This window comes from Amphiprion ocellaris, chromosome 4 (genome assembly GCF_022539595.1).
Source record: "Amphiprion ocellaris isolate individual 3 ecotype Okinawa chromosome 4, ASM2253959v1, whole genome shotgun sequence".
Lineage (NCBI taxonomy): Eukaryota > Metazoa > Chordata > Actinopteri > Pomacentridae > Amphiprion > Amphiprion ocellaris.
The window spans coordinates 32841339-32863737 of record NC_072769.1 but is presented as its reverse complement, the minus strand read 5'-3'; the positions used below and the strand labels follow the sequence as shown (position 1 = coordinate 32863737).

The window sequence follows — 22399 nt, the reverse complement described above, 5'->3', positions numbered from 1 at the left end:
ATGGGTTTATATTTTTGCTCAGTGTACATACTGTCCGCATTCATTTCTCTAACTGTCTAGCAAAGAGACTCGCAACATTTCCCAGATCCCAGTCAGCCTCTTTGCTAGTGTTCATACTAACTGCTGAGATCTGCTCGTGCAGTGATGTGCTGCATTACTGGCCTCCTGCAGCAATACCACCTTTATTTGTGTCTGCTCCTGAATTGTTTTGCTCTTTATGATAGCTTTAGAGATGGTAATTTAAAAAGAATGTGCGTTCATCATCATTGGTAGTGGACTATGATGAAGAACAATAATAGGAACCAGAGCACCTTTGCTGCTTTTGTTGCAAACTTGACTGAAACAATTTGCTGATTATTTTCCAGTTGATTAACTAATGATTAGCAGACTGATTGTTTTCACCCTCAGTTAATGCAATCTGTTTTCCCTCTTTGCAGACTACGACTCAGTGGGAGTACTGAAATGACCAGCCGGCATCCCAGCCATGCAGAGAGCACTCACTCCACAGATAAACAGCCACCTACCGTGGCCCCCAAGCTCCATGTCCACCGATCACTGTCAAAGGAGACCATCACCATCCACTTCTCAGCTCTTGGGAAGGAGGAAGAGGAGGAGGAAGAGGAGCTGTACACTACAACTGTCTCCACTACCTCACACGACACAAATGTTGTGACAGCCTTAGAGGCAAGCGAGGAGATGTTTGAAGGGGTGCCAGTGGACTCTGTTGTTGGGGTCGGTGTCATCCCTGAATCATCCAGACTTTCTCCCATTTCTAAACATCACACTAACAGTTCTCCCACATGGACTCCGTCTTCAAACGTTTCTGAGCAAAAAGCTTCAATTTCTAACTCCTCGCCAACAAAATCTTTGAGCTTTCCTTCCAGCGACAAACCTCTCCGAAGCATGGTTAAATCTCTCTCCTCTGATGTTGAGTCTCGTGATGGGGTTTCCTCTATTCCTACTCCGTCAGTGAGACACAGGCATCTCATGAAGACTCTCGTCAAATCATTATCTTCAGATACATCCCAGGACTCATCCTCCTCCTCCTCCTCCTCCTCCTCCTCCACACCCTACCGTCTTCCAGAGTCGCGCCTCAACCTGCAACTCTTTAAGCAATTCACACAGTCTCGGATACCATCTGCTGCCGTGTCATCAGTTACCGATTCTAAAACTGCCCCCTCCTCGCCACTAACCTCACCAGATAACCGCAGCTTCTTCAAAGTCTCAGAAGTCGAGGCGCGAATCGAAGACACCAAGCGCCGTCTCTCTGAAGTAATTTCTGAGCCGCTGCAGCTGCTGAGTAAAATCATGGATGAAAAGAGTGGCAGCTTAGTTAGCAGCAGCATTTACCGGCCCAAGGCACTCTCTGCCAGTGCCTCAGAACTCTCAAACATTGCTTCTATTAATGGTCACCTGGAGAGCAACAACAATTACTGCATCAAGGAGGAAGAAGGAGGCGACTGGGAGGCTGAAGGTCCCAACAGTGGAGTGTCTGGTACAGCCGAATCACCTGTTAACCCCTCTGTCGACACAAAGAGCCCCGTCAAATCATCTTCGCTTACCATGTCATTGGACAAGTGCTCCATGTCCGCTCTTGCAAAACAGGAGGATGAGGACTTTTGCATCCTGTACAGCGAGGACTTTGATACTTGTACTGATACAGATGGTGATGGTGCTGACAGAACTGACAATACTGGAAGTGGTAGCCAAACTAAAGTGCCACTAAGTGGTAGTACTGAACCATGCAGTGATGATGAATCTGAAAGTAGTGGCCCGGCGCCAAGTGTTCCACACTATACTCTCAGCATCCTTACTGTGTTGGTCTATGGGTATTTTGTATTACCTCTGCCAAGTTATGTTGGAGGATTGCTGCTCGGGATTGGGCTGGGATTCCTTTTAGCCATCGGTGTTGTGTGGCTAACGGGACCAAAACTTTCTGGAAGTGACTTTAGACATTCCAGACACCGTGAGGAGATGTGGAATCTGACCAAGTTGGACATCAAGGAACCAGAAATTTATAAGGTCAGTGAATCTTTTCCTATTTTGATGACTTTTATTTTTTTTTATTTCATTCTATGATGTGATAGAATATTCTAACAATGTTTTTGATAATTTGCTAATAATGACATGATGAATGACATTTCAGAAAATAAGAGAAGTTTTTTCAGATTAGATTTGGATTGAAGAAATGTGACTGGGTTCTTCCAACATTAACAAAAGGGCTTTCCTTGTTAATACCACTTGTTAATTCTACTCTCCACTTGTTATGCTGAAACAGTTCAAGTGACAATTAAGAAAATTAAGACATTAAAGTACCAAAGGAAAGCTTCACCTTCCACTGACTTCATCTAGTTATACTGCAGGTCCTATGGATTCTGTTTTATAGACAATAACTCATATTGTCACCTAGGACTGAACAATGAATTAAATATTAATCATATTCCGGATGTTGAGTTCCTGAAATTCACAGAAAATGCAAAACTACGAAATTGACTTTTAAACTGCATGCTCTTAGGAAACAGCTTGTGCTGACAAACTTGATTTCAGCAGGGTTATATCTGACATTACAATGCCTTTTTTCACTCTTTTTAGCATAATTTTTGGTCACCTACTTGCTCCATACTGCTGCTCTGCGGTAGCTGAGTGAAGACTAGAGGCTTCTCTGCACACAGCTACTTTGCTAGCATTTATGGTAGCCTGCATGGGATGTATTGAGAAAACATCAGTAAATAGTCTTGTCTTTTATAAACATTCGTTCAGCAAAGAGTTCCTCTAGGAGATGCGCTGAATGTATTTGCAGAAAAACCTTATTTTAATTCTTACTTTGTGCATTAGCAGGCATGTAGCACAGCATGAAGTGAGAGCAGCGTTGTTTTTTTAAAGTGTGATTAAAAAATATTTTGTTGTGATTTCAATATTGATCAACATGATTATCGTTTTGGCCATAATCATGCATCTCTATTGTCACCTACCCTCTGATGGAGCAGCAGAATTTATTTTGCTGTTAAAATTAGAAATATAAACCTCTCAAGCTTCAATTAGTACATATTTAGTACAGTTCATGATATATCACAGAAAATAATCTGTAATATTTGCACATTAAAGCAAAGAATAATACAGAATCCTACACAGAAAATATAATTTAAATACATTTTTTGGATTTTTTTTGTTCTGAAAGCAGTATTCTTGATAGTGACACTGTGTTTAGCTGTGTCTTTGAACAAAGGCAAACTTGCCATTTAAGAGGCATCTTTACTCTGCAGTTTTCACACTGAAATGACAAAGCAGCAAATAAACTTGTGATGTATCCTGAGCTGAATATAGCCAGATGAACTTCAAAGCCCACCACGCAGAGCAGATGACAACAAGCTGTTTAAGTCTTCACTTGAAAAGACAGCGGTTATGAGATGCTCTGTTATCAGTGGGAAGTTCACAGACAGAGTCGTGTAACCTTTTCTGTCACTGTTGGAGTATGTTACATGGGTGACAACATGCTGTGAGGAGATATTTACAATGTCCTCATTTTCCATGCACAGTGTTGGATTGATGTCTTCTCTTTGTGTTTTTGGATGCTCAAAAGCATTTTTTTCTCATGTGTAAATCCTGGTAATCATACATGTATACAGTCCAGAAGACCTATGTTAATTATAAAATAAACTCATCTGATCGGGAATGCCTATTTATCTGAATTTTACATTCAATTGTTTTTCTAGTATTTCGCTACTCAGACCGTGAAATGTAACCTACTTTATATGAAATCAGTATGTCTTCCTTCCAGGGCTGGATGAATGAGATATTAAACTATGACCCAGAGACATACCACGCCACACTGACGCACTCTGTGTATGTCCGGTTGGAGGGCTCCATCATTCGTCTGTCCAAACCCAACCACAACATTGCCCGCCGTGCCACACATAATGAAACAAAACCTGACGTTACTTACATCAGTCAGAAGATCTATGACCTCACCAACTGCAAGGTATGGGGTAATTGTTTTGACACACAGATGTAAAAATCGCATTATATACATCCATTTTAAAGCTTTCATTGGAAAATTATTTCTTGATTTTTATGATTCAGAGTTCAAATCTTCAGAGAACAGCACATTTAAGTCCATTAAAAGTAGACCATAGCTGTGAAAAAAAATCAAAGAAATGTAAAGGAATTAAAATGTGTGTTTTTGATTTTTCCCCAAATCTTCCCTCAGGTGTACCTGGTGCCTCAGAGCCTGGCCAGGAAGCGAATATGGAACAAAAAATACCCCATCTGCATTGAACTCGGTAAACAAGACGACTTCATGTCAAAGGCAGAGGGTGACAGGTGGGAGGCCGGTGAAGGCATGAGCACAAGGGACAGAGGAGAGGGAATGGGAGGAGTCCAGGATCGAGGATTTTCATCCTCCTCCAGAGACCTGACCCTCTACCTGTTTGGAAGAACTGGGAGGGAGAAGGAGGAATGGTTCCAGAGGTTTCTTTCAGCCTCTAAGCTCAAGGCAGAGTTGAAGAAAAGTTCCTCTGTTGTGGGGAGTAAGAAGAGTGAGTAAAAGTGACGCTTCCATAAAATGTTTGTTGAGTACAAAGAGTTTTTTCTTTATTACTCCTTGCGTCTTTTTATTCAGGGCTAAAATTTAGTAAATTTAAAGGCCCATATTATGCATGTTCACTGGTTTATAATTTTTATTTTTGGGCTCACCTAGAGTATGTTCACATGCAATTTTCTTGTCAACCACTGATGGAAATGTTCCATTTTAGCTGCTGTTTTTTTAAGACCTCATTGCTAATAAGAAAAACTCCCTCTGCTCTGATTTGGAAGTATCATTTTGTTATGTACTGTAAATCTAGATCTCTGAGTGTAGTGATGTACCCCGAGCAGAAGTTCGTTGTTTGAGGTCAACCATAGGGCAGGTTTTAGGTAAACCTGTTAATCTAAAAATCTAAACTACTTAAGATAAACAAAAAGCACAATAGGAATAGAATAGGTTTTTTAAATTATTGAAGGGTTGTTTTAATTCCCTTTACTCCCATGCATTTCATGCCTCCCACAGCCTCAAGTTCTCACAGTCGTAGCAGCAGCCGCAGCAGTCTGGATGAGGCATTGGCATCTCAGCCCCGGCCGAAGGACTCTTCAGCCTCCTCCTCAATGGCAGCTAGTGCCAAAACCAAGCCTCTGCTGGACTACAGTGTCTACATGGGCTCCTTACTGCCAAAGCAGTTGGCAGTCAGCCCTACAGCAGCCAGCCCTGTTCTCCAGAGTCCACAGAGCAGCCCAGGGGCTGATAAGAAGGTAGCGCATTCTCACCTTCCATTTACACTTCTAGCACATTTTTCTTTTTAATTTCCTTCCTTAGGTGCCAAACTTGTCATGTTTTTTACAATTTTCCCTTACAGAGTTACAAGCACTGTCATACTCAACAAATAATAGCTAATATTGTGATTTATCCTTACAAAGGTCTAGTCAGAGGAGTAGAATCTGCTGTATTGGTAGGGGGTTAAATATTTTAGGATCTTGTACAGAGATTTAGGGTTCATGTTCTTTAGTTCTCACTTTATAATAACTCATCTGCTCTGTCTGTAGCTACCAAACACCACTTCAGCTCAGGTAAAGCCCATGGGAGAGGAGGAGGATACTGTTGCCTGGGTGAATGCGGCTCTTGGTCGGGTCTTCTGGGACTTCCTGACTGAGCCCTACTGGGCTGAACTGGTCTCCAAGAAGATTCAGATGAAGCTCAGCAAGATACGGGTGAGTGGAGCAAGGCCCATGACAACCTTCTCCCTTTAGAAAAGAAATTGAAACAGGCAAATGAGTTGAGATGATGTAAACAGTTAATAGTTACGCCCACTTTCCTTTTCACATCATGAGTCCAGCTACACACAGAGAATAATTATATAGATAAGCTGTCCAAATGTCAGCGTCTATATCTGTGCAGCTCTTTAAATGCCTCTGCAGCTCTATACTGAGTTTACAAGCAGAGGGACAGAGACAGAAACACTGTCTCATTTCTATCTATTTGTCCTGCAAGGTCTTTCTGATCCTGTCCCCTGGGCAAACTTCTTTTGCTTCATCATATAATGTGTTTTGATCTGTGCAGCCATCCACGATATCCTGTGTAGAAATATTGCAATCTTAATCGTGAAAAGACCTGTTCTGTCCTTGGGGGTCTCACACACACACAGGGACAGTTGATTGAAGGCAGTGTTGTCAGTCTGTGAATATGTACAAGTGTGTCTTTGTTTCTTTTTGCATCAAACCATATAATTTTTCATGAGTTTTCATTTCATTTTGTACTCTTCACAAATTATAGTATCTTCAAATTTAAAACTAAAGATATATACAGTGACTTCTATAGTCCTTGTCAGACATGCATTTCTTTCCGTTATTCTGACCACATCTAAATGTGTCAGCTCCATGTCTGAGGTGTGGTCCACACTTGCACAGGTATTTTATTAAACAGGTTTTCCTTCTTTCTTTTCAAAATAAGTATGTAAGTACACATGAAAATGCAAAGACAAAATTGAAGATCTGTCACCAAAATGCCAAACCACAAGGATGAGATATATCCGTAACCATAAAGCCATGTTAGCCAATCAGAAGCCAGATAAAAGCACTTAAAGTTTACTGTAGGCTACCAACAATAGTGCATTAAGGAAGAGTGGAAGAACATGCATGGACTGATTGTAACGCCTCTGTTTCGCAACATATTGGAAGAGTAGTTGTACATTTCTGTGCAGCACCAGCACTATTTTGGCAACATCTACCAATGCACAAAATCCCCTCCTATAAACAAAGAAGGTAAAAGTATGCTCTCTGACTTCTTCACAAGTAAAATCTGAGTTTCTACCTGTCTACATGTCAACACTGAAAATTGAGTTTCGGATTATCTTTAGCATGAAAGGAGTTTTCCAGTCACCTAAAACTGCATTTTTATGTGGATGAAAGGCCAAACTGGACAGACATAATATTTTTGCACATGTGGACAGAGCCTTAATTAGCACTCTGATAACTTTTCAGTAGAAGTTGCAGTCTTTCAAGGTAGGACCACATAATATTTATGAATCACTTCCCACATGGTAGAATTCTAAACTGTGTGAAGTCGCTTTAACAGATAGGCACACACAAGAATTACAATGTACTGTAATGGGTGACATGGCAGTCTATGAAGTGGGGCTGTTAAAACTGCAACAGAATACCATCTATTGTTTTGGGGAATGCCCAAAACATGTCATAAAATTCCCCCTGAAACATGCATAAATTCATCTTTGATGTTGTGACATCAGAAAGGAAAACTGTGACCATCATGCATTATGTGTCATTCGATGTACTGTATGATAAATGTCACATGTCTACTCCCACTCTCCATCACTGTGGTGTGTGTCTGAATGAATCTGTGAGGACAATTAACATAAAAATGATCTTTGTCACTTTAGCTGATTTATGATGGCAGCAATATTACGGTATATTTCTAAAAAGGATGTAAATCTGCTTTAAACAAGGACATTTTGTTTGTTTTAAATCGTTTTCTCTATTTTTTTCAAATGTGCTGTATTATTCTCCTGAAATTAATGATTCATGCACAGTGTCATCAGCCCAGTATTTTGCTTCTGTATCTTTCAGTTGCCTTACTTCATGAACGAACTAACCCTGACAGAACTGGACATGGGCTCGGCCACTCCCAGAATCCTTGGAGCTTCGAAACCGAGCATTGATTATCGAGGCAAGAGAGAAATCGAATCATAATACACTTGCACACACACACACACACACACACACACACACACACACACACACACACACACACACACACACACACACACACACACACACACACACACACACACACACACACACACACACAGACACATTGTGGATTTGATGACAATATCTGGATTATCTCATCAGTAGCACCAGCCAGTTATCTGTCAGGATACATATTCTGTGTGATTCTTCTCATAAAGTTGTCACAATTTGGTGTTTCTGCATGCAATGGAATCTGAAAGAAATGGATCTTAATAAGCATCACAATTTAATGAACATTTATTGTGCCCATGCTCAACATCTCCAAGTTTCATGAAATGTATCCTAGTAGTTTTTGAATAGTCCTGTTGGCAGTCAATCAAACAGACAGCACTGAAAACATACCTCGGCGGAGTAACATATCTGGCTGTGACACCATTTTCACTTAGCCACCACACTACGGTCTGAACTGTGACATTACAGAGAAGAAGAAGTGAAAGTGGCTAACCACAACCTGACCAGAGTGCAATGTTATAGATTCACATAAGAGGCTTAAGACCAGATTTTACAGTCAAAGTTACTCATCGCTTAAATGTCTCATTTAGAGAGCTGATGTTTGTGTAACCATGAAGCCCATTCTTAAAATTGTCTTGGCTCTTGCTGTGTCATACTAGTGTCACTTTATGTATTTTACGGTGGTGGAAAAAGTTTTCGAACACGCTTCATATTTTTACACAATCTCACAAATTATCATGAAATATTTGTGGAAAAATATTTTTTTGTGTTTCAAAAATTGAAAAAAATATACAGAATATATCCCCTTTGCGCCCCGCAAGCCGTGTCCTTTTCCACAGAAATACAAATGATGTTTTTTTTGTTTACTGTTTACAAGAAAAACTAACAAAATAAATTCTTGGCAGTTTCAATATGTTAGTTCTTAACATTGTTGGCATCAAAGTCAACAAATAACAGAGAATGTGTTCAAAACTGAACAAAAATAAATAAATCATCACATCATCAACTTAATATTTAGTATTCCTGCCATTAGCACGCAGTAGAGCTCTACTCTTGGCTGGCATGTTCCCCACGAGCCTTTCACACTATTGAGGGATAATCTTGTCCCATTCTTCTTGAATTACTGCTAATCCACCACAGATATTCAATAGGGCTCATGGCCGGGGACTGAGCTGGCCACTCTAACACCTGGATACTGAGCTCCTGCAGCCAAGTTCTACTGGCCCTGGATGTGTTCAAGGGGCATTATCTGGTAGAAACATCCATCATCGGTTTTGACCTCGACGGAACAGTGCAGAAGGAAGCATGTGGGTTTGGAGAATGGCACAATACTTGGCAGAGTTCAATGTGCCATCACAGACAGTGAGATGACCAACACTAGCAGCACTCATGCATTCCCAAACCATGATACTGCCTCCTCCATGTTTGACAGTAGGTACTGTACATGCTGGAGACAACGCTTCTCCTGGCCTTCTGCATACCCTCACATTAGCAGGAGGAAAATAAAGCTGAATCTTCTTCCAGTTCCTGGCTGTCCAGTTCTTGTGTGCTTGAACCCAACGATGCCAGGCTAACCTCTGTCTCTCATTGATCAGGGGCTTCTTGACAGCCTTGTAGGACCTTAAGCCATGATCTGAAAGTCGACCTTGTACAGTGCGGGTGAAACATTGGACACCAGTTTGGTTTGACCACTGCTGCTGAAGCTCCTGTGATGTCATTCGGCGCTTTTCCCTGCACATGCAGATCAGGATGCGGCCATTTCCTGCTGAAGAAACCCTTGCACTCCCAGATCTTGGTTTGTCTTCCAATCTTTGGTTCGTCTGTATTTCTGCAGAGTGTATACAACTGTTGAAGGACTGCATCTGCACTTCCTGCTTATCAGGCAGCAGCTGTTTCTTGTTTTAGCCATTTTTGTCTCTGAAGAACTTTCAAATGTGCTGCTTTATATAGACCGGCAACAAAAATTGTCTTTTTATGAAAAGCACGACCTTCATTAGTAGATCACTGGTACCAAAATGACCCAATATTCAGAATTTCTCTTGTATTTTTATGAAACCAATCCATTTTAAGTTTTTTATGACTTTTTTAGGATTTGTTTAGTATTTTGGCTGTGACTGTACTAAAAGAAATTGCACTTCAAGACCGAATGCAGTATTTCACAAATGCATGGGGTGTCCGAAAACTTTTTTCCACCACTGTATCTTTTGCCTCAGCAATCCAAACCCGTCAGTCAAATTGCTCAAACTTAAAATAATATAATTTTAAAAACCTTGTTTGACAAATTGAGTGAAATGTCAGATTGAGTGAACACTTTTGCAATCCATTGCGCGTACACAAACACGTGGGCAGAAGGGATTTTTTTGTCTCATGACTGACTGTTGCTCCCATTCTTTCTCTCGTGTTCTTGCTGTGACTAATAAGGTCACAATACTGAGGCTGTGCTCTCCATCCAAAAGAACAGCAGCACTGATGACAGCTGTCCTAACTCTCCATTGAAAGTAACACTGTCCAGACTGAAATGCTCACAATGCTACCCCTTTAAATTACTAACAGTCGATTAGAATGCTTGTTTTGATTTTAATCTGCAGTGAAAATGGCAACAAATTCAGATCAACACTAAAAAATGTAATCAAACCAATAGCTAGTCAATATCTTGTATTCATTCTCTATTTGTGGTGAGATGGGTTATCAACTTCCAGCTGCCAGGAACGCAGTAACTAAATATATTTCTTAAAATACAGCAATGAGCATGTCAACACATTTGCCATTTTACATGCTTGCCATGTTCTCAATGGACTTTGAGTGCTCTTAGTGGCCTGCTTTGTCCTTTTTTGCTATATTTTTCTTATTTTATTTTGTAAGTTGTCATGCTGCTTGTTTGTCTCTATGTGTAGTCCTGTGATAGACTGGTGACCTGTCCAGGGTGTCCCCTGTCTTCACCCTAAGTCAGCTGGGATAGACTCCATCCCCGCCACAACCCTAATAAGCAGTGTACAGATAACGGATGGATAGATGGAAGTTGTCATGCTGGTTTTTTTTTTGTCTCCCTGGCTTATGTGCACATATTTTTGTTGTTGTACAGACAGCACTTTGGTCGACTTGGGTTGTTATAAACTGCAGACAATGACAACAGCTGCTGTACTCATTGCATTTGAGGTCAAAGAGAGACACTTCTTACTTTTAGACTCTCAGCCGGGTAAATAAAGTGCAAAGCTTTCCCTTCCTCTACAGCTGCTGACCAGCAGTAACAATGCTCAGAGCTCGGTAGGGTACCGTTGTTTTTCAAGCTTTGGATATATGGAATTGGAACGTTTACAGAAAAATGTTTGTGATTACTTAATGTGAAGAAAATCTCCTTTTGCAAAGATGTTACATAGTGCAGATCCCGGAAAATTGCGGAAATCTAATGGAATTTGATTGGTTATTGAACGCTTAGTTGATTAAAATACAGCCAGGCTTTAAGCACTTTAGCAGGTATTTTCTTTGGAGCAGATAAATCGAAGCTTAGCTGTGTGAGCTCTTAGCTCTGCACAGCTATGCTGGCTCAAGTGGTGCTAAAGTTTCAGCAAACTGTGTTCTAGGTTTGATCACAAGAAGCTTTCGTACGTCATTTTTAGAGGAACTCTTCTATGATCTTTCAGACATGCAGCCTTGAGCTTCCCATCTCTCTGTATCACATTACTTTTGTCGTCCCCCACACATTCTGTGGCAGATCTGTCTTTTCATCTGTTTCACATGAACAGTCTCCTGCTCTATTCCTAGTTTTCTCTTCCCCTTGCATTCCCTTTCATTTCATCTTCCTCTTTGTGTCCTTACTCGCTTTTTAGTCTCTGTCTCTCTTCCTCTCTCCTGTGCTATGACTCACTGCCTCGTTTTTATCACTGCAGCACTCACATAACCCTATAATGAGAGCAGGAAATGATTGCATCTCCAACTGAGATGGCACCGGCATTTCTTGGATCAGTTCCAGGTAGAACACACCTCAAAAGCCTCTTCAAGCACAATCGGAAGGCACTGAACCCAATTTCATTGACTGTGCTGATGGGTTGTCAGCTTTATTTGCACTTACGTTCAGAAACGGCTATATGTTGCCAAATGTTTTGATTTCTTTTTAACAAATTGTTAGTGAAATAATTCAGATCACCCACAGTGAGTCTTTAATAACAAACTGCTACATTTTTAGACACATTTCTTGGAAGTGAGAGAAAGTAGGAAGGAGGCAGGCAGTGTGTGCTTCAAACAAAAGACCTTTTATCCATATAGCTAAAGATTACTGAAGACATTTAGCTTGACTGAACCCTGTGCATATTTCTCTTTAGAGGGTCTACCTCAGCAGGGAAAGGTCATTTTAAAATCTGTTTCCGTGCTGATGCGTTTCCATGATTAATTGCCTTTGGCTTTAAAGTTTTGTTGCAAAACCTCCAGAGGAAATGGTCAGTGTAGTTTTCCTTTTCAAGTTTCCACTGCTGTTACAGTGGCTGTATCTTCCAGGCATCTCAAGTTCTGACTTCACCTCGTGTCACCCTTCTGCTTCCAGGAACAAGCATGCTGAGTGCAGTGGATCGATTCACTTCTCCAGCTGTGTATGTGTGCATATCCTCAGAGGCAACTGTCTCTGTGCCCTTGTACCTTTGTAGTTCTGCACATTTGTTTTTAAATACATATGATCATAACATTCTGTATTGTATATCTCTGAAGGCATATAAGCTTTCACCCTGCAAATGTGAGGGCATTTCTCTATAGTGTTCATGATGCACTGCTGACTCCTCACCATGTGGCTTCGTGACTTCACCCCAATTAAAGAAGCACTGTACTGCCATGATCCAGCAGTTTGCACTGAGGCTCTTCTCTCCTTTCTCCATCTAGCAAAGCTCAGTGCCCTGCATAAAAACCCAGCCCAACTAGAGTCACGCTACGCTTCTCAAGACTGGTGGGTCAAGCAAGACCCACTGGGCTCATCATATCCACCTTGTTAACTCTGCTTCACTGTATTTCTGATTGCTTGTCTTCTTTCACTTGGTGCTCTTTCTTATGCTCCAAATCCTTTCTTTTTTTCCTGCTTTCACTTCTTCTCTGCCTGTTCTTTTTAACAGTTTTTTCTTTGATTGTTTTTCACTCTAAAATACTAGACTTATTGCGTTATCAAGTCATTTAGCACAGCCAACTGGTTTTTAGACAGAGTACTGAGGAGAAGACAGTCAGTTTCTACATTTTCTGCCTGCTCACATATCACCTGATAGTATCTGAACAAAGTAGACAAGTAGAGTATTTCCACTTCCGAACAATCAAATCTAAACACTTTAGAAAGACTATATTGAGAATACTGGCCCCCAAGTAGAAACAGAATAAGCCTAAGCAGAATAAGCTTGTCATCACTGACAGGTTAGAAAACCTGTAATCACAGAAACACAAATTGAGTGCACTTATGACTTCCAATTTATAGAATTGCAAGAACATACACTAGGTATAAAATCATCTGTCAACACAAGAACTCTCTCAGCTTTGAACCTTTGAGCTATTTCGATCTCCATGTTTGCATCATGGCTCCATGTGGACAAGAATTGTCAGAAGAAAATAAAGATTAGATTGTGTTGCTTAACAAAGACAGAAAAGGGTATGGAAAGATCAATGACTAACTAAAACTCAGTTAAAACACAGCTGCAGCAATAACCATGTGGTACTAAATGAACCATACTACCACTAATCAGTGCTGCAGTGGTCGTCCTCCCAAAATGACGCCACGGACAGTGCACTGTTTTCACAATAGTGAATGGATGGGCAAGTCATCCAGAATTGGCAAGGGAGTTATCAGTGGAAACAAGTTTCTGTGACAGCTCAGGCAGTGTGTAAAGACATTACATAATGTCAACCCTTTTGGACAGCATCCAAGAAAAAACTTTACTTGCGCTTTGGCACACAACTGAAAGATTAATCTTTGCTAAAGAACATTTAAAGTTGTCTGATGAATAATTTGAGGACATTCTTTGGTCAAATGAGACCAAGATAAATTTGTTGGACTTAGATGGTTGGTGTGAACATGATGAGGACTGGCTATAGTGAATGCATACTCCTGACAGCGAATAACAGAAGTAAGAGTGTGATGATATGGGAGTGTACTTCCAGGTCAGAATGGCAAAATTGGTATCCTTCATGCTGAGGAGGACTGATTCTGTCATCAAAAACAAAGGTGGGCATATATAAAATAATATTAAAAGTTTAATAGTGAAAAAAAATGCAAATAATATTTGAGTCTCAGTCATTAAAAGCTTTTAGACTGTTGTTGCATTGAGTTCTTTCTGTGGGGCCTGTATTTATAATATAGTAAATAGTAAAGTGTTGGTTTTCAGTTTCACATAAAAACAAATGCTCAGAAGCAAAGCAGTTACTGTAAGATGACAGTTTAGAATCATTTGACATTTATTTGATATTGCACAGGATATACATCCTGTTTATGTACACTTTAGCCAAAATAAAAATCTTATCCCAGGGTTACTGTCAGGAAAGCTATCGAAATCTGATTATAGGGATTCTGTTATCTGTGCAGAATGTTGCACCATGTATGTGTGCACTAATTTTGGACTTCATCATCGTGTATGTGCACACATGCAAAGTTCATTGTTTTTTGGATCAGATTATCTTAATGGCCTTTACCCTTACCTCAATTCATCTTTCCTGCATCATCTGTCAACCTTTGCTGCCCTCCAGTGGGGTGTAGGGAACCCTCACCCAAGTTTATGGTGAGATGTGGCTCTTTGTACACAAGAACATGTGACCCTGTGTTGTGAAAGAGGAGAAAAAATAAAAAAACAGAGCACACAAAGGCTGCCCCATGCAAGCCAAGCTTTGGATGGAGGCTTTTGAGGAGTTTATATAATCCAGATTACAGCAGATTTGGTAGTGCGGAGGTAAAAGGAGCAGAGGGAGACTGGGAGAGCCCTGTTTCTGCCGCCGGTCCCCCCTGCTGATATCAAACAAGGGCTGGGGGGGAAGATTGCCTGCTCTCCAGCTGTTTTTCTCTTCGGTTTAAAGGACCTTTGATCGCTTCCTCTTTCTTTTCCCTTCCTTCCCTAGGTCTTTCACTATGTCATTCTCATCTAAGCAGAAGGATCAAGAAAATAAAATCAGTTGGAGTCCCCACTTCAGTAATGCTTGAGGAGAAAGAGAGAGATGCCACAGAAAGGGCAACACAGTGATAGAAGAGCATGAGCAGGGAGGAAACAAAGCAGCGAGAGAATGGCAGAGAGGAGAGGCAGCTAGAGCTAGGACAACTGTGGCCCGAAGAGCTTTCAGTATGTAGGCCTAAAAAAATCACAGCCACGTAGATTCAAATCCTCCTTTTTTTCAAGCGTCATTAATAGGAGTTGTGCAGGTAATTCAGACTTGGCACAGGGAACATCATTGGAAATCAAGGTTTTTGTGATAGGTCAGACAGTGTGATGGACATTGCATGATATCAACCTGTTCTGTTTGGACAGCATCCAAGAGAAGAATCTGGCTTGGTTTTTATTTTAAACCTGCAATATTAAACCTCGCTGAAGAACATTAAAAGAAGCCTATATAAAATTTGTTTGGCTTAGATGGTCTCCAGCATGTCTGTAGTGAACCTGACCAGGACTGCCACAGTCAATGCATCGTCCTAACAGTGAAGCATGTCGATGGGAGTGTGATGATATAGTCCTGCATGAGTGCAAAAGGTATTGGGGAGATGGCATTTAAAGATGGCACCATGAATGCCTGTGGATATATCAAAATTAATCATAGCCTGCAGAAGAGGAATTTTCCAGCATGATAATGATGAGAATCATACTGCCGAAATCACACAAGAGATGTTCCGGATGAAAAAAGTGAAACCATGACATAGCAACAGCAAGAGTTGCAAAATATCTTTCCAGAAATTTGGGATTCTCCATGCGAGTTATGTACTAATAAATAGGAGTGTAATAATGAGGAAGATGAAATAGCAGTCATTTGTCAGCAAGTAGTTTGTTTTTTTCCATAAAACTACTATCTTTCATGGATGGTGGCGGATCTGTTGCTTATGTGTCTTTATCCCTAAATTTTACTCTTTACAGTTTCACTTGTCAGATCAACGTGTCTAATAATTACTGTATATCTATCAGGTCTGTGGTTCGACCTGGAGGTCTCCTACAGTGGCTCCTTCCTGATGACCCTGGAAACCAAGATGAACCTCATTCGCCTGGGCAAAGAGGGAGAAAACCTCCGCTTAGGGGAATTTGGCAAAGATGGGTAGGAAGGATGATCAACATACATCGTACTACATTTACATTTTAGAACAGCCATGATTGGGCTTTATGCTGTTTCCTCCTCTACTCAGGAAAACTGTGCTATTCTGCCACTTTGGCACCTTACCTGTTTCACTCACTGTTCTGTATCTTTTCTGTCTTTTATACCCCCCCCCACTCTCCCTTTTTCTGTTCCCTCTGTGTCCTTTGGATTCTGCCTTTATGCGGCTCTTAATCGGATGTATTTCTGCTGTCGGTGAGTGCTGCTTGACTTTCAACAGTAATCTCTTCTGTTCACTTTCCAGTTACAACATCTTGTTTGTCTCAATTCCTAATTCCATCTAATGCTTCATCTAATTAATTATTCATTGCTTAGCGTGTTCAGTGCTTTCATCCATGTATTTCCTTGTTTTCACGCCAGATATTGACTCTTAGCAATAAAGAGGAGTCTAATATGTTCATATATGCCCATGTAAATACATTACAGATGGTGCTTTTTCTCTTTTGATACCTCAGCACAGAAACTGTAATGATTAGTATCAGTGTTAATAACACGCTTAAGTTCTAGATTGGTGCTTTTATAAACTGCAGTGTGCATTTACAGTAAGTAAATGGGGTTAGACTGTGTTGCCAGTAAATAAGAAGTGAGAGGAATTTTGCCGGGCCACATAAGGGAACATGTTTAGATTCGGTTTCACATCAAATTACATGTGAAAAGTTGAAATACTGTTAAAAACAAAGTGGTTCACGTTTTTTTAAGTTAAATTACAAAATGATTTCTTTAAATAATTATGCACATGTTAAATAAGTATTATGTGCATGAGGTAGTGCATCCATATGTCTGTGCTCACATTCATTTGTATTTGCTCACGCATTTTCAGATACAGACCACGCACTTACTGTCTGGCTGACAGTGATGAAGAGTCGTCCAGCGCCGGCTCATCAGATGAGGAAGACTCCTCAGACTTCTCAAATGATTCTGCTGGAGCAGAAGGGTGAGAGCAAGTTCATATGCATTCTTTGTGCTTATTTAATCTACTCACAATCACAAGATTAAATATTTCAATACTGGCTTTAATACAATAAGAATTTTACTAGATTACATTATATTACTAGATTTTAGATAAATGTGTTTTGAAGTCATTGTTTTAATTAGTCATTTAGTAAAAATGCAGACAAAAGTCCCTTTTCATGTGATATAGCTACATAACCAGTGTTGCCTCGCTTTCATTTGGCCATCTGACCAATTAGAACAGACTGGAATTTTTGTTAAAAGGACCTTTGAAAATGTCTACACTAAACACATAATGTATGCAGACCACTGGCAGAGTTGATGTGCCTCTAATCATATCTATTTAGCATAGGGTTGTGTCAAAGCAAGGCCGTGAGCTTTTGATTGGGGAATGTTGTATCTTCGGTTTCTGGACCCAGCACAGAGCTTTTAAACTCTTTTTTAAAAAAATTTTGTTCTAGTTCTGACTCTGTCAGACTAAGCAACTGCTTCTGGCTCGTACATGCTGACAAAGGAATCGAGACTCCAAAGTGGATGCCTTGTTTGATACAAATTAGTAATTTCCTGTGTACTGGTAGTTTAACTGAAAACAATTCTGAACAGTTCATGACCCATTTCTGTGTCAAAGGTCCACGTGCTCTTCATGTAAAAGATGTAAATGGAAGGACTGGTCGTTTGCAGCATTGATATCAGTGTGCGTGTGCACCACTTTTGCGCTGCTCATGTGATGGTGTAGCTGTTTTCATTTATTTTAGTGGAAGCGTAGTGTTGTAGCAGCTGCTCTGCAAATGGTCCTCATAAGTTATGTGTAGTCATGTGGTTTAAAGGACACAAGGTAAAGCGGAGTGTTTCAGACAGAAGATGGGGTGTACAGCATGAGAGTCATGTAATATTAAACCATACTTGTAGACATATTCTACCTGATCCAAAAATACAATTAGAAACCTGTAAATGTGTACAATGTGTGTCGCTTGTGTCAGTTTCCTCTTCACAAAATTGAAAATATATATTTAAGGTTTCCTGGATGTATAGCTGCTCTAAATTTAGTCTGCTTTAACCCTGAACCTCTTTTTATTTACTATGAATACAGTTTGGTTGGAGGACATAAACCGAGCAAGATCATGCGCTTTGTGGACAAGATTACCAAGTCCAAATACTTCCAGAAGGCCACAGAGACAGAGTTCATCAAAAAGAAGATGGAGGAAGTGTCCAACACACCCCTCCTGCTCACAGTGGAGGTGCAGCAGCTCCAAGGAACGCTGGCCGTCAACATACCGCCTCCTCCCACTGACAGGATATGGTATGTGAAGGAAGTGTTGTTTTCCTTCAACCTAATCAGTGGAATGCTGTGCAAAGTGAATGTCCTTGTTTGTCAGAGTGACAAATAATCGCGTTTTCCTTAGAGATGGACCTTTGCCACAGATAGAAGGACACAGTCCAGTCTGTTGCAAACAAAGGCCTTTAAGATGACACTGAATTAGTCAATTTTCCTCTTGCATGTCAACAGTTACTGAGTCACAATCCACATATCTTTATGTCTGAGTGATAGATAATTACATTGAAACACACTGTAAGGACATCTGTACTCAGAACTAGTAAAATTCATTCTTCTATAAAACTGCATGTTTTATTAACAACAAATAAATGTAGCACCCAATATATTGTATGTCTTTCTGCTATACATCACTGTCCTCTGGTGGTAGTAGCTGTACTTGCAAGAAGTTGTTCTTTTGTCATCAGTGTTTGTGAGAAAATGGTTGGTTATTTTCTGTTACAGGTATGGCTTTAGGACACCGCCTCGCTTGGAACTGAAGGCCCGACCCAAACTGGGAGAAAGAGAAGTCACTTTGGCTCATGTTACGGACTGGATAGAGAAAAAACTGGATCAGGAATTCCAGGTGGCGATAAACCTTTAATGTTCCTGTAATTCTGTGACGCAGTCCCCGGTCACTCGACGAACTAGTAGAAAATTGGAAGTTGTCAGGGGAACTGCAGAGGCTACCTGTGCCTGTCGCAACATGGATACAAAAATAAAAGTGGCATTTGTGCTGCATCACAGTAAGCACAGCAGTCATACAAAGCTTAAAACGTAGATTGGCAAACTGTTTAACACATTCAGCATCTTATATGGGGGTTCATCAAAAGGTTCTGGGATTGTTGGTTATACACAGTCACATGCCTGCAACATATGCGATCAATAGCTATAACAAGTCAGGATAACACATGATACTGGGCTAAGCTTTAGTGACCACTGGTACGTTTGCAATTTCTCCTTGGACGGCAAACTGCAGCAGGGAGCAAACATTTTGTCAGTCAGTAGATGCAATGATAAAACCCTAATATTGAGAATCATTGCTTGTGATGAGAGGTGGTGTCTGTAGCTACCACTGAGAGAAGAAACAATAGTATACACAGTAATTGGAATTTGTTGACCAGGGTTTGACTGTCAATGGGGAGCTCTACAGGTAATGTCCTGAGGCATCTGAGAGAGATCCTTCGGCACAAACCTGAACTGTGGCATGCTGGTGTTCAAATGCGCACACAGGTTGTTTTTTTTTTTTTTTTTTAACCACAACAACACAGTCATCGCTCTGCACCCGCCTTAAGGCCAGTTCGTGCTTTTTGTGTCCACAAGGGTACACAAAACGTAACTTTTGTCATCCACCCAAGTCCAGCATGGTAGCCCAAAATGTGTGCAATGTGATTCTCCACCATTCTCATCATTAAAAGAGTTATAACTGACATGTTGCTGTTAGATTTTGGAGGAACTTTGATTTGTATATGCTTTCCATTGATGAAGCCTAATCACAGTAGGAAGTCTTACATTTCTCCAAAACTCTGACGCATACCTTTTCTAGTATAAATAGAGTTGTCTATGGCCTGCTCACATGGATGCAGAAAGAATGAATTGATCATTACTTGCTACATTTGACTCCCTTTGAATCCTTCTTCTTCCACAAAATAAAATTCAAGCTGAGGGATCACCGTGTTGACACACTTCAAGAGCTTTTCAGAAATATTACTTGATATGTTAACATAACAGGACTTTCAGGGAACATTACAAGCATTGCAGAAGCACTGGGAGCATTTTTATAAGCATTTTTATAAAGTCCGTCTTTGAACTTCACCTCTTCTAAAAGACAGTTCCACACTTTCTGTGATGTGCCAACTACTTAAGGTCTATTTAAGAAGTGCCAAAAATGTGTCAAGAACCCCAAAAAATGATAGACCACTGACTGTGTATCCATTTTTCTCTTCTTTCTTTTAGAAAATACTTGTGATGCCAAACATGGATGATGTGTGGCTGACTATTATGCATTCTGCCATGGACCCTCGCACAGCTGGTGGACCCTTAGTCGGTCTCTCAATGGACCCAGAGCCTTCGCAGCCGGAGAGGGACAGCAACGGCCAGCCATGAAGATTGTTTACAGTATTCCTTACAGGTTATGAAGTCTCAAAATGGGAACCGGAGCCAAAGTCGATAGGTCTGGCGCTACTGTAACACAAACACATTCCCGTCGTGAGTTGCTTTCTCACTTAAAGTAGAGGAGACCTTATGAATTTTACAGGAACAAGACAGAGTCAACACTAAAGACAAACTGTTGCTTGCTGCTCTGTTAAGTAGTATTTATCATGCCAGGGGAAAAGGCGATTTGTCTTATGTAATGATGAGAACCTATTGAATAGGGCCGATATGTGAAGGGAGTCATGTTTGGCTCATAACTGGGGGTGGGTTAAGTTGATAAGCAGGAATTTATTGGTATATGTTTTATGTCTTATGAACACATTAATGTGGAAGCATTCACCAGATACCTTACAGCCTGCAGATGACAGGAGATGGAGCATTTAGTGTAGAGATGCAGCAAGTGTGATTGTATGTTGAAATTAGAGGTGTTTTATAGTGAATGATTAGTGTGTGAAGGAGTGTCATCGTTTGCTTTGTTGAGAATTAACTGTAAGCAGGTGACAGCATACTTTGGAGAAGCTCAGATACTTGATGTTATATTTCTTTACCATAAAACATTAAACCTTTAAGTTGATTTACGCAATTTTTTATAATTTTTTTTGATCAGGTGTTGGCGAACAGTATTCATTTGTGCTGTGACCAGATCTTCAATTGCCAAACTCCCTTTTTTTTCAAATGCCACTGATGCCGTTATCCATGTCTGTATGGAACTAATGCTCAAGAGCAAACGTACATAATGTAGGAGCAGCGTCATTCACTGCTAATGACAAATACACAAACACAATAAGTGCAATGATAGAAATTCTAAATAGGCTTTAGTATGATCTTGTATAGAGACTATATATATATATATATATACATAAAAGTGTATGTCTGATGAGAAGTACGAGGCCTCTAACGCATCTATTGAATGTATGTTTGGGTATTTTTGGTTTCAGTTATTGTATGAAAACAGTTTTTACCCAGAATAACTGGGGTATGCAAATTATTGCACAAATACAGGTGAAAGTTTTCTATTTGTTTTCTTATGATAAACACTATCACATGTTAAATATCATTTTCCAGATGCATTATCAGAATCATTATGGACTAGTGGGTGGTGCATTTATCGATGTATCACTTATGGTGATATTGTTGCTGATGATGTTGGAATTGAAATGACCAATTTTGATGAATAACAGTGCTTTAAAAAGACTCTACCCATCATATTGTATGTAGAAAGACACTTCAATGTAACATTCGAGTGAAGTTAAGGTACAAATGATATCATAAAGCATCTATTGTCAAGAATGTTGCAGCCTTATCTACGTGTTCCTTCTCTGAAATTGCATTTGTAACCATTATTTCTAATCTTAACCAAAGTCCTTTGATTAGGCCTTTAGTGCTGGATCGCTCCCTCTGCTTAAAGGTACACATCTTGTATTGATCAAGCATTAGAGGTAATATTTACAAATGTGCTAAAATACTTGCATTAATGTTGTTTACAGAAGTTCTTGTCTTGTTTTCATTTCTTGCTCTCTTTGGATACTAAAGCACTGTAACATGAAATGAATCTTTGTTCTGTTTGATTGTCTTTTCTTTTTCACCTTGGTTCCCTTTTGCTAAGTATTTTTGAAAGACTACATGAAGTGGGTTGTGGTTTCAGTTTTTTGTCTACTTCTTTGGTATAAACAGAATGAAATACGAATTTTGAGGATATATGAAGATCATGATTTGTATCTGTGAAATATTAATGATTTTTTAAAATTTACATGTAATTTTGAGGCCAAATTCAGTGATTACGTGTATCTGCCTTATTTATAGAGCAAAATAAATGTCAGTTAAAGCCTTTTGGGTTTTTTGCTTCAGATATTGTGTTCTCAACATTATGTGCAAATCTTGCTTGCTTTGTGTTTATTTGCTTTGGAGTGAAATAAAATTGTTTTTTAGTGA

The 22399-nt window shown here is 40.0% G+C and overlaps 1 protein-coding gene across 3 annotated transcripts in view; it reads left to right on the top strand.

Annotated features, from left to right (window-relative positions):
• The window catches only part of LOC111577321 (testis-expressed protein 2-like), a 42660-nt gene extending 20364 nt beyond the window's left edge, over positions 1 to 22296 (top strand). For 2 of the 3 annotated variants that reach the window (XM_023283539.3, XM_023283540.3), the window contains exons 3-13: positions 438 to 2022; positions 3779 to 3979; positions 4208 to 4535; positions 5045 to 5283; positions 5575 to 5739; positions 7612 to 7711; positions 15867 to 15993; positions 16871 to 16984; positions 18092 to 18301; positions 18779 to 18899; positions 20270 to 22296. In XM_023283539.3, coding sequence (XP_023139307.2) covers positions 463 to 2022; positions 3779 to 3979; positions 4208 to 4535; positions 5045 to 5283; positions 5575 to 5739; positions 7612 to 7711; positions 15867 to 15993; positions 16871 to 16984; positions 18092 to 18301; positions 18779 to 18899; positions 20270 to 20419 — 3315 coding nt within the window. In that variant the 5' untranslated portion in view covers positions 438 to 462 and the 3' untranslated portion in view covers positions 20420 to 22296. The remainder of the gene's footprint in view (positions 1 to 437; positions 2023 to 3778; positions 3980 to 4207; positions 4536 to 5044; positions 5284 to 5574; positions 5740 to 7611; positions 7712 to 15866; positions 15994 to 16870; positions 16985 to 18091; positions 18302 to 18778; positions 18900 to 20269) is intronic. The other variant, XM_023283541.3, reaches the window with a different exon arrangement.
• The last annotated feature ends 103 nt before the right edge of the window (positions 22297 to 22399 follow it).